The sequence below is a fragment of the Nelumbo nucifera genome, chromosome 3 (genome assembly GCF_055504915.1).
Source record: "Nelumbo nucifera cultivar China Antique chromosome 3, China Antique-T2T, whole genome shotgun sequence".
In the NCBI taxonomy this organism is placed as follows: Eukaryota; Viridiplantae; Streptophyta; class Magnoliopsida; order Proteales; family Nelumbonaceae; genus Nelumbo; species Nelumbo nucifera.
This window is the reverse complement of record NC_142651.1, coordinates 101,739,757-101,752,840: the sequence shown is the minus strand read 5'-3', so window position 1 is coordinate 101,752,840 and position 13,084 is coordinate 101,739,757. Positions and strand designations below refer to the sequence as shown.

The window sequence follows — 13,084 nt, the reverse complement described above, 5'->3', positions numbered from 1 at the left end:
AATTTTTAAATATAAAACAAATTTTTTGTATATAATTTTTATGTTTATAAAATGTTTTTATAATAAAATATATAATAAATATTTTTATAAAATATAAAACAAGCCGAGCTCGAGCTTATGAACTTTTGACTCGAGCCGAGCTCAAGCTCAAGGTTCTGGCTCGAACCGAGCTCGAGCCTGATACTATTCGGCTCGGCTCGGCTCGAATCCACCCCTACTTGTCATACAAGGCAAAAAAAATGTTGACTTGGTCAACAATCAATTGACTTTATTGGTTAAAACCTTTGACTTAGTAGACAAAGTCAAGGAATTGTGGGTAAGATATTAATTCTTTTTTTCTTTTTTTTTCAAATTTATCTATTTCCATGTATAGTAATAATAAATTTTCATTTTTATGTATTTTTGTTTAATATAATATTAAAAACATGCATAATTTTTTTATTTTTCATTATTTTACTTGTGATGTCACAGGTTTACTTTTTTAATGGGAGGGAAATGTGGTTCCAATTGATTTTTAGAAGAGTGGATTTTTATCAATGTTTTTTCATCTTATGGTCAAATTGATCAATTGGTTAAGCCATCACTAACTTGGATATTTAGGGGTGCAAATTGACTTGTACTAAGCTAACATTTTACATTGTTTGAGGCCTAGGGTTTTCAAGCCAAGCCAATTTAAATTTTGACAAAAACCCAACCCAAGCACTCCCAAGTTTCATCCCCAAGGGTATTAATTTGGTCCATTTACCACCAAATTGCATGCTTGTAAAGGAAAAAAAAATGATGGCATGAAATGGTTGCCTAGTTAATTGAATCATTAAACCATTTAACTCAACCAATGGGATAATAGGTTAGATATTAATTCTATTTTTTTTATGTTCCATTTCCATTATTAATTAAAGTAATTCTTATTTATCACACTTATTTTTTAACATGATGAATATATAATATGATATATTTGCCCAAATATATTTTATAACTTTTTTTGTATTCCAATCTATTTTTAATTTTTATTTAATTATGGCATTGCAGTTTGATGCATTCGACCTAAACAATTGAATAATTGACCTAATACATGGACAGAAAAATTGTTGTGCTTTTGAGCCAATTTTAAATCTTGTATTCCATTTTTGACATTAACAAAAAAAAGAATCTGTACTTTTTTAGCCAAATGGAAATGGGATAACCATTGGACTAACCACTTAGATAAGAATACAGTTTTGTTTTTGGATCAATTTTAAATTTTGTATTTCATTTATATCATTAATAAAATAATTCTTATTTAAGATTAATGTATAATATTAGAGTGTGCCCACTTTTTGTATTTTTGTAATTCCTTTTATTTTATTATTCAGCCATGAAAACATGGGGTGACCTATTTAACTAGAATGGTTGAACCATTGGCCCTCTACTCAAATGAGAAAACAATTTCATTTCTAAGTTGGTTTTAAATTTTGTATTTTGTCTCCTTCATTAATAAAAATATTTCTTATTTATCATAATTAATTTGTTTAATATGAAAAATATTTAATATTAGATGTGTGCTAAAATTTTTTCACAAAACTTTTCAATTTTCTATAAATTTTGTATTGTTATATATTTATAAAGCTTTATTATTTAATTATGATGTCATGGATTAACCCATTTGACCCAAATGTGGTTGATTTGCTTATTTGTCACCTAGATAGAAATAAATGGTTTGTTTTTAGGTCAATTTTAAGAAGTACATATTATTACACTATTAAAATTAATTATTATGCATGGATTTAATTGATGAAATTTATAAAGTGAAACTAACATACCTTAAATATAGGACTCAACAAGGAATAATGGGAATTAATGCCTTAAATATTGGACATAATGAGAGGGAATGTAATAAACCTAAAAAGTGATATGTACCTTTTATGCCCTGCAACGAAAAGGGGATAAATTCAAAATTAGGAGGTTTAAGCAAGAAAAGTCTAGAAATCTAACCCTCTTACAAGCAAGGTTCAAAATATCACAATGTATCGGCCATCGTTAATGCATATTTAATATTGAATCTCTCATTAATGTCGTTTATTTAAGTCTAATTTCTCTTTCATTAATTAGTCAATTACTCCAAGGCAAATTTAAATTTAAATTTGAATTTTAGCGTCTAATTCAAATTCTCTCATTGATTCCTTTAATTAATGATCCCCTATCATTAATTTTGTTTTGTTAGTGTAAAAAACTTCAAATTTTAGCTATAGCAAGATTCAAACCTTGGTCACTTAATTTTAAGTTTTAACAACTACAAGTTCACCGATGTGCCACATATATTTGTTTGCTATAATTATATGTATTTTTTATTTTAAGTAAATTTTCACTTTTCTTAATGAGTGACAAATTTTTATTACTAAATGATAGAATTAATTATTAAAATTTATCTACTAATAAATATTAAGATTAACTATATTGGTTTTTGAAAATTGACATTCACACTTTTTTTTTTGTTTTTTTTTTACATTTTAGTTATTGCATCATTTTTTCAACGGTTACTAATTGTGTTCCAATATGTCACACACTCACACTTTATATAAACCATTAAATTATGGTTTTTATATTTAAATGACTTATTTTTCAATCATATAAAATTTGTAAATATAGTTAGTAATAAATTTTTTAAGATTTATTTGAATTTTTTATATATTTATGTGTATTTTGATTTTTTGTCTATATCCATATGTATCCAAAGCATATCCCAATACGTCTCTTAAAATTGTCTTTCTGATACATCTTGCATTTCTGATACTTTGAACCTTGCTTGCAAGTACTGGTTTAAAGCTTTTATGGATCACTAGGTGTAAAACAAAAACACATTGTAAGGCTGTATTAGTTGGAAATAAAAGGTGCGACGAGGAAGGGAAAACATTTTCCCTCTAATTTAGAAAATAAACCTCATTTCTAAAACCATATAAAAATAATGCTACCAGAATAAAAACACGTTTTCTCTTCAATAAAGCCAATATGAACCACTATTTGGTACCACACACCAAAATCTTCTATACACTAATACACCCTCTAATCCTCTCATAAGTAATGGTTTAAAGCTTATTTTACCGATCGTATGAATTGACATTTAAATGCATTGAAATCTAACATTGTATACTTTATCTATATTATATAAAGTGGACACTTGCCTTGTATTCCATGAAGATCATAAAAGTTAAATCCAAATAGCATGTATCATATATGATCAATAGTCAATATATTACTTTCATGCGTGCATATTTACACTAGTGAAACATAATATCAAACCAACTAAAGGAAAACATTTTATTTTTAAAATCATAAATTAACTACACAACCAATGGCATATTTTCTATGTTTTTTAGTTTTAAAAATCATTGTTTTTCTTTCAAATTAGGTGTGGCACTTTTGCTTTTAGAACTCACAATGATAACAAAAAGAGAAATAATTCAAAGTATGAGGCATAGAAAGTAGTTGAGATGGTCACATGGCATACTCATTCCATTTAGAAGGCATAGGATCAAACCCACAAGCCACACATATGTAAGCTATTTGTGGAAAGGCTAATAGTAAGGGTGGCAACAAGGCGGGTTCATGAAGGATTTTGTAAATTTTAGACCCAACCCACCTTTCTAAACCACCCAACCTGTACCTGCCCCAAAACCTATAGCAGATTGGGTTTTGAGAATCCAAACCCTCTTCGTACATGGAAATGAAAAACCCTCCCTAACCCTATTGTATAACAGAACATAAGACCAACCACTTGTACAATCAAGTTATAAACTTCTATCAAGTTGGTGTAAATTTCATAGACAAGAGTTTCTTGTGAATTTTTATCAAATTGGGATGAGGAAGTTAGAACCATACCAAATTGGTCTTATGTTATTTAATACGGTCTAGTTAATATTGTATAAGTGTGTAAGAAAAAAAAAAAGAATGAGAGAGGGAGCGGAAGAGAAACTGAGAGAGAACAATAGAGATTGAGGGAAAAGAAGAGATCGACCGAGAAAGAGAATAAGGGAGAATGAAAGATTGAATGAGAGAGAGAGAATGAGAGGTTAACTGAGAAACAAAGTGAAAGAGATTGAGGGAGAATGATAGATTGATAGAGAGGGAGTGAACGAGAAAAATTGATAGAGAAAATGTAAAATCCTTTCTTCAAATCACACAGTCATTGAGCAAAGAAAGATGACTGTGAAAGTGGGAGAGTGGGAGGGAGATCAAAAGGCAGAGGGAGTGGGAAGAAACTGAAAACCTTTTTTTTTTATTTTCAAATAACCCAACATTAAGGACAATTTCAGTATATGCTTTTTGTTGTGTCCAACATGGATTAAGAGTCCCATGTTGGCAACAACCAAATAAGCCTTCGATGACATGGCAATGGTTTTTATAATTTGAAATGTATAGTCGAATGTAAAAGTATTGTTGGTTTTTGAACCAACTTGTAGCATCATTTTAAATGTTGAGCCGAGTCAGACTATACTTTTCCTATAAAAAACATTTAGAACATCATCATACAAAATACTTAAAATGTATTTAAAAGCACTTACTCAAAAATCCCATTTGAAGAGAGAAAGCGCCTAAACATGGAAAAATCAAACCGAGCTAAAAATCCTTGGACTCACGTTCTTGGACAAAGTCTGGTAGAAGATTCCAATGAGGGCAAACTTAATTCCAATTGAATTTCAATGAGAGTTAACCCTAATTTAACACCCACTTACATAGAGTTGGTTAACAAAGTGGGTTGAGGTGGCAGCCCTCATCCTAGGCTAGGCTAGGAATAAAGGGTAACTCTCTTTTGACAATCACATTTACATAAGCTCTCATTCACTCACACCAACACTTGAAACTTGTAAGCAACCACAAGTTCTTACAAACTCCAACTGCTTCAAGATCAAGAGAGAAGAAAAAAGGAAAGAAGCTTCTTAGTTCTCTACTCCATCCTTGGATTCAAGCTCTCTCAAAAAGATCAATCCATTGCAAGAAAGTTGCTCTTAGAGAAGTATTAGTCATAACTAATCAAGTCAATAGCTCAAAATGAAGAAATCTACATCAACTCTATAGAAGCACCAAATTAAAAAGAAAAAAAATCTACATCAACACTTTGAAAAGTACGAGAACCATGCCAATAGCCTTTGTCTTCACTAAATTTAACTGTTAATTAGAGGTTGCTCACATTATTGATCAAAATCAAAGAGAGTTTCATCTCTTGTATTTTCTTTATTACAAATTCATTTTTGTAATTTGTCTCCATATTTTATGTTAATTAAATACATGAAATTTGTGTAAGCACTCATAGGCCTGATTCAATTAATCTATATTATATATTATAAAAATACATTATATAATTATAAATTATAACAATATATTAGTTTTTCAAACTTTGGAGCAGAACTCGAATTCATCAAATATTTATTTGAATCAAACTCAAACTTCAACATAAAATATAAATCAAGCTAAGACATGCCGAATTACACCCCTCCAACCTCTGTCCTAACAACATATGTGTTGGTGCGGTCTTTTCATCCATCTATGTTTGTATAGAAACGAATTCTGTCCGAAAAGATTTGCATCAGGTGTTGTGTGCTAAGTAAATGCCAATTCCTCCCTTTGTTGCTACGTTCTCATCATCATCATCATCATTAGGGAAAATTGCATATTAGTACTCTATACTTTGGGCCTAGTCTCACTTTGGTCCCCGAACTTCAAAACATGCCTATCCAATACCTAAACTTCCAAAACGTGCTAGTTTAGTCCAACATTGTTAACCACCGTTAGTGGCAAGTGAAAAGACACAAATGCCCTCTTGAGTATCATCTAATTTTCTCTATCAACCATCTAAATGCCCAAATTTGGCAACCGACAACAATTTTCTCTTGAACGTCGAGCACCACTGCTAGAGCCTTGGAAGAAACTAATTTATTGGCTACATGAAAGCTAGTTACCCTTTTGATGCATGAATAGAAATGCACGATACAGTGCACTAGTCATCTATTGTGTAGAATTGGGATTTCTGGTTTCTTCTTCCAAGTTTGTCGACAGTCAACGTGATTGTAAGCAAAACTATGGAACAAAAAGAAGAAATGGGTCTTTAGGCTCAATTTGGAAAGAGTACGAATACAAATATGTAGAGTGCAAAGTCATGTATTGTGTATTATTTTGTATGTATTTGCACAACACATATTTGTATTTGTACTCCTTCCAAATTGAGCCTTAAGATTTTAGCGGCCAAAACTTTCTCGATTTCTGAGTATAATATTTTTAGTTAAATTTTGAAAGTAAATTGAAAATGTAAAACAAACACAACCATGTAGATCATGATGGTAAATGTCAGTTCAAAATTCTTAAACAAAGGAAAAAAAATTACTTCTCAACTTAATAAACTCTTAAAGCTTATTTGTTTGCGCTTTCAAAATAGATATTTCATGTCCCAAAATACCTTCCAAAACTAAAGAAATACTTGAGTCCTCTCACTAAAATTTTATCTAATCATCTACCTTGCCAGTGTCCTCAACAATGAGATCTAGACCAGCATGATCAAATTGCTGCAAATTTAGTGAAAAATGGTCCTCTTATAGTGGGCAACAATGCAGTTTTCATGGTGACTTAGATGGAGTATCCAAAACGTATACCTCAGTTTCATGTTCTTTATTAAGATGATGACTAGTGTTTTATTTGAAAGGGTAATTTTGATATTTCCAAACATTTTAAGTCATACATGATGCCATGTGATATATATAACTAACAGCTAATTAATAGTAGGTATTAAATTAGTAATTTTAAAAGTTTAAGTACACATTTTTTAAATTCAAAATGAGACTAGACTCAAAATAGAAGATATTAATCTGCAATTTTCCCTTATTATTATTATTATTATTAGGAATCGATGGGAAAGGTTTGGTTGAATAATAAAATGTTTCGCTCGCTCGCACGCAAAATCCGCATGCAATCATCTCGTCTTACTGGATGAAATATAGCAATTTACAAGCGGAAGATTAAATAGAAAAAAATTGACAGAATTGATAAATCTAACAAATTTTTAAATCACATCCTGCTGCAAATGGTCATCCGCGTCCTCATAATCCTCAGAGTCAGAATCCTCTCCCTCCTCTGAGTCAGCCGTGCTCTGACATTGATCCGGTTCCTCTTCCCCGAGAGACTGGTCGTCGATTCCTTTTTCCGCCACATCTGCCGCAACCGTCGGCGTACATGGGGACGTCTCTGATGCACCATCGGAGGGGAAGGTGCCATGCCCCGGCTGCTGCTGCCAGCCGCCTGTGCCACGAAACTTATACGAGAAATTCAGTATACCATGCAGATTTCCTAACAGATCACGGACCTGGCAAGAGATTGTACGCGTCGGCGTAGAATTCCCGGTGGGCGGAGCGTTGTTGAGAAGATCTATGATGGGCACGAAGACCTCCCCTAAAAGCTTGTCGCCCCGAGTCCGGTTGCAACAGAGCTTGAAGGAAAGGAGGATCGGTTTGTTCCGGTGGACGGACAAATCGCACTCACCAAGACTGAAGTTCATGGTGCAATTCCAGTTGGGATTCGTCCCGCCCTTTTGGTCGACGGGCGTTCTCTGGATTTTATTGGGATCGCTGCTGACGGAAACCACGGCATAGACTCTCATATGGCTCTTGAAAACCCTCCTCACGTTTCTGAGATCCCTCGCCGAGATCACAGTTATCTCTAATCTGTTTTCCATCTTCTCTTCTAAATCTTCTGTTTCACATTCAGAAGAGAAGATGGAATATTACACAAAACCAAAAACCAAAAAAAAAAAAAAACAACACACACACACACACAAGATGCAATCTGGCAAATGAGATGTATTTAATAGTCGTAAACAAATCGCCAAAGAGAAGGGTCAAAGTTACGGAGCAAATACGGTTCGACCAAATCTTGTGGTTAACCTTTGACTTAGGGCGGGTTAATTAGAATTTTGAGGGCCCGTTTGGGAGGGCTGCAGTTTGATGGGTTGTTTTCACTGACGCTTGAAGAAGCCCCTCTCTAACCTACCCTTCTCGGCTTCAGATCATTCCCCCCTTTTAGTACATACTAGTTTGATGAATTTTTGGATCCCAAACCTTTCAAATTCGAAGCTATGTGATGTATCGACCCAAATATCTCTGAGGTTGTTGGTAGAGGTTGGAATATTGAGGTTAATGGGTCTAAGGCTATCAGATTTATAAGAAAAAAAAAAAGAGAGAAACAACCTTGCGAAAGAGCTAAAAGAAGTAGAGCAAAAAACATTTCGGCAATACCTTGGAAAAAAAAAATATCTAGTTAATAGATTGAATCAAGTTCAAAAAGACATTTTTAAAGATTCAAATAATATCACCCTCTTAAATCTTGAAAATGTTCTTCAAAAACAACTTGATAAATTGTTGGAAAGGGATGAGGCTTATTGCACTCAAAGAGCGAGAATTGACCGGATCAATTCGAGAGACAGTAACAATAAGTTCTTTCATACAATGGCTACTATAATATCGAAATAGGATTATTAAAGTAAAAAATGATGAGGGCAATTGGATCAATGACGAATCAGGAATTTCTCACTTCATAGAAAAATATAGGCAAAGGTTCAAATCAGAGGGTACTTAGATTTTATAAATGAAATTGACCAATGTGTTACTGAGTAGCATGATGCTCAAATATCTAGAGATGTTACAAATGTTGAGACTTGTGATGCTCTTGAGTCTATGAAGGATCTCAAGGCTCCAGGTCCAAATGGCTTAAATGTTTCATTTTTCAAAAAATTCTGGAATATTATAGGAGATTCAGTGTGTGTTGTAGTTAAAGCTTTCTTCCATAGTGGAAAATTATCTAGGATTTTGAACCAGATTTTTATCACTCTGATAAAAAAAAAGAACCCTAAAACTATGAATGATTACAGGCCTACCAGTCTTTGTAATGTCTTTTATAAAATCATAACTAAAATCCTTGTCAATAGGATTAAACATCTCCTAGACAAAATTATATCCTCTTATTAGAGTGTCGTTGTGCCAAACAGACAAATAAATGATAATATTCTTATTGTGCATGAGATGATACATACTATGAAAAAGAAGAAAAGAAGCTCAGGGATTATGGCCAGTAAAATTGATATGGAGAAGACCTATGACAAATTGGAATGGGAGTTTATTGAGAAAGTTCTAAAGAAATTTGGCTTTCATGAAAAATGGATTGCATGGGTTATGGAGTCTATAAAAATGGTCTCCTATAAGATTTTAATTAATGGAAGTCTAGCAAATGAATTTAAACCTAGTAGAGGTATTAGGCAAGGAGACCCTCTATCTCTTTACATCTTTGTTCTATGTGTTGAAGCACTCTCAAAGAAACTGGAAAAAGAAGCAAAGAATAATGAAAAGCATATTGGTTGTAAAATTTCGAGAGGGGGTCCAAAGATTCTTATCATGCAATTTGCAGATGAATGCTTCATTTTTGCAAATACTACCATTCCTACGTGCATGAAAATTAAGGAAATCATTACAAATTATGCAAAGGCCTCAGGCCAATGTCCAAATTTTAACAAATCTGCAGTTTGTTTCTTAAAGAATACTCCTCATAGATTCTAGAAGATGCTCTCTAAAATGTTCAAAATCCCTTTGGAGGATAAATCTAATTCTTATTTAGGGGCCCCCATTCTCACAGGAAGAGTTACAAAGAACACATTTACTCATATCAAAGAGAAAATGATGAATAAATTGGCTAATTGGAAAAAAACATTCTCTATCAACTACAGGTAGATTAACCCTTATCAATTCAACAACAAACATGATGCCTCAATATATAATGAGTTCCTTTAAAATCCCTAAAAATTCTATAGATGAGTTGGATAAAATTCAAAGAGATTTTCTTTGGGACAATATTAATGGTAAGAAAGCTCTCTACTTGATAAATTGGGAAAAATCCTGTACTCCCAAAAGGTAGGTAGGTATGAGAATAAGAAGACTTCATTGGGTCAATGAGGCCAATTTGGTTAAGTTAGGGTGGAGGATATGGAATGAGGAAAATAATTCATGGGTAAAAGTTACTAAGAATAAATATTTGAGAAGGGAAAACTTTTTGGACACCAAAATTAAAAAGAGAATCTCTTGGGCCTGGAAAGGCATCCTCCTTGCTAGAGATCTCATTAAAATGGGATCCCGTTGGCAAGTGGGTGATGGAAGTACTATAAATTTCTAACTAGATAATTGGGTATATGACAGACCTCTAACTGAAACTTTGAACCATGAAAATATCACAAATATTAATATTAAAGTAGCAGAAATGATAGATTTTGAGAAGGATTGTTGGAGGAAGGACAAAATTAAAGTTGAGGTCTTTGAAAATGTTTGGAAAGACATTAAGACTATTCATATTGCCCCTAAGTACATGGAGGACAGAAAGGTTTAGGGGTGTAATCCCAAGGGGACCTTCTCAATAAAAACAACTTGTTTGCTTAAATGTTCCTCTATTTGAAACCCAATTGGCAACTTTAATTGGCTGAATAACATTTAGAACTTGAAATGCCTTCCAAAGATTAAATTATTTCAATTTTTTCAGTTTAATAATAGGCTGCCTATTAAAAGCAATTTGAGAAAAAAAGGACTCAATATTGATGGCTCTTGCAGTTTTTATGGGTTTGAGAAAGATATTGAACATATTTATGATCACACAAAGCAAGTTAGGCTTACGTTAAACACACCTTTGGAGGGCCCAAATGAAAATGAAAATCTATGCTTGGTGGACAAGAATGTGCATTAAAAAAAGAAAACAAGATTCTATTCATAAAGGAAAAACTAGCTTTTGTTCTCTAGGTTGTTTGGAAAAATAGGAACTCCAAAACCTTTAATGAGGTTACTACTCCCATTCCAATAATTTTAGATAAAGCTCTCAATATGTTTATGGAAATTTTTTATGAGAGTAAGTTTAGTATCTCTATCACATTTCGCAAGATTTGGAAACAAATTAGTTGGAATGCTCTAAAATATGTCTATATTAAAATAAATTTTGATGCCTCTCGCAGTAGTAACGGAAAATGTTCAGTGGCATGTATTATAGTCTGGAACCATCTTGGTAAGCTACTTGCGGTCAAAGCTTATAAACTTGGTACATGCTCTATCAACCAGGTTGAAGCATGGGCCACATGGGAAGCCCACATCCAAGCCACAAACTATAGGGAGTTTCCTATCATCATTGAGGGTGATTCGTCTCTTGTCATCTCCTACCTCAAAAGGAAGGTGGATATTCCTTGGAAGCTAAAAGGTATTATCTCAAGTTGCTTGTGGAAGAGAGATCTGATCAAAGGAGGTTGTCAGTATCAACATGTTTTTAGAGAAGCAAATCAGGCAACTGACTGACTTGCTCATGAGGTTCTTTCTTCTTCTTCTTCTTTAGATTTTAGCACCTCATCTCTTCCCCTTTCTCTTCTTATTTGTTCTGCTAACTTTTGGGGACATACTACCCCTCGTTGTGTGTAGTGCATTTCTATTCTTTTTTTAAAAAAAAGAAGCTACAAAGGTCCCATTTTGCTTCTTTTGGAGGGTTAAAGCTTAGTTGAGCTGTTTTAGAAAAACACTAAGTACCTGTTTGGGAAGGCTTTTGAAACATATTGGTGTTTTGAGTTGGGCCCTACACAAAAATGTTAGAAGTTGTATTTGATGAAAATCCAGAAAGTCGATCATTATGTTTCGAATGCCAAAAACGTGGCTGAAATAGAGGAGCTTCTTTGGAACACGCTGCCAAAAGAAGCTTTAATGAGAAAGCCTTTTTTTTGCTTTAAAATAGTTATTTTGGACTTTTCGGGGTTTTCATCAATCATGGCTTACCGTCCATTTGTTTTGCAATATCGGAATTGGAATCCTCCAGAATCAGAATCAAAATAGTTCATTCCCATGGCATATTTGGTTAAGATAGGAATAGGAATAGAATTTGGAATCAACATGAATAGGATTTTATTCCCAAGGAAGGGGCAAGGAATGGCCATTCCCTCAAATAGGGGAATGTCATTCAACAACAATGGGAATGGGATTCCAATTCCACCCAACCAAACAATTGGAATCGGAATAGTTCAATTCTAATTCAAGACCCCTATTCCCGTGAATCAAACGGGACCTTAATTATTTAGATGGGCTCACCTTGTAAAGCCAAGGCTTGTTGTCTGTTGCATTGCATGAAACGATAGGGAACTGCTACCAATACAACGGTCCCAACATTATCTCAACACTATTATATTTCCTACAACTAATGTCGAGTTGGGATCTCCTGCCAACAAAACAAATTCCAACTTGATTTGACAGTACACATCTCATTATGAAATTGGGGCTTATCATAAAAGTAAAACTTGTTATGCATGAGATGTGTGGTGGCGGATCAAGTTGGTAGGGTGTTGAAACTTGTTTTGTTGGTAAGAGATCCCAACTCGGTAATGCCATATTACAAAGGGTTTCTAGCATATAAGGGCAACTTTCGGGATTTAATATCAATAAAAGTAATATATTTAAAAAAATTTCAAAAATATGTCAGCTTTTTAAAAATAATATCAATAAAGGGCAAAAACACTGTTCTTCTTCTTCTTCTTCTTGCCATTTGTTCACTAGAGCCGCCGTCCGCCACCGTCATTCGCTACCGCCTGCTGCTGCATCCACCCACCTTCACCTCCACCTCCGGCAATGTTGCCGGAGGTGGCCGGAGGCTGAGATGGCAACGGTGGCGCTGGTGGTCATTTCTCTACCCGCCGCTACCGCCACCGCCACCTCTGTCTTCACCCATCTCCGGCAACGTTGCCAGAGGTGGCAGCGGCAGCGCTGGTGGTCATTCCTCTGTCTGCCGCCACCGCCACCTCTGTCTCCACCCATCTTCGGCAACATTGCCAAAGGCGGAGGTGGAGGTGGGCGAAGGCGGCAGCGGGCGACGGCTCTGGTGAACAAATGACAAGAAGAAGATGAAGAGTGTTTTTGCCCTTTATTGATATTGTTTTTAAAAAGTTAATCTATTTTTAATTTTTTTTTAAATATATTACCTTTATTGATATTAAACCCCAAAAATTGCCCTTGTATGCTATTAACCCAAAAACAAAAAAACAAAAACAAAAGACCCCGCAAATGAA

General features: G+C 33.9%; 1 protein-coding gene across 1 annotated transcript; it reads right to left on the bottom strand.

The window, feature by feature from the left end:
• Positions 1-7,027: 7,027 nt before the first annotated feature.
• Positions 7,028-7,696, bottom strand: LOC104599071 (protein SRC2-like). The gene has a single exon (XM_010261434.1). The coding sequence runs from the start codon at positions 7,694-7,696 to the stop codon at positions 7,028-7,030; it is 669 nt and encodes a 222-aa protein (XP_010259736.1).
• Between the last annotated feature and the right edge of the window lie 5,388 nt (positions 7,697-13,084).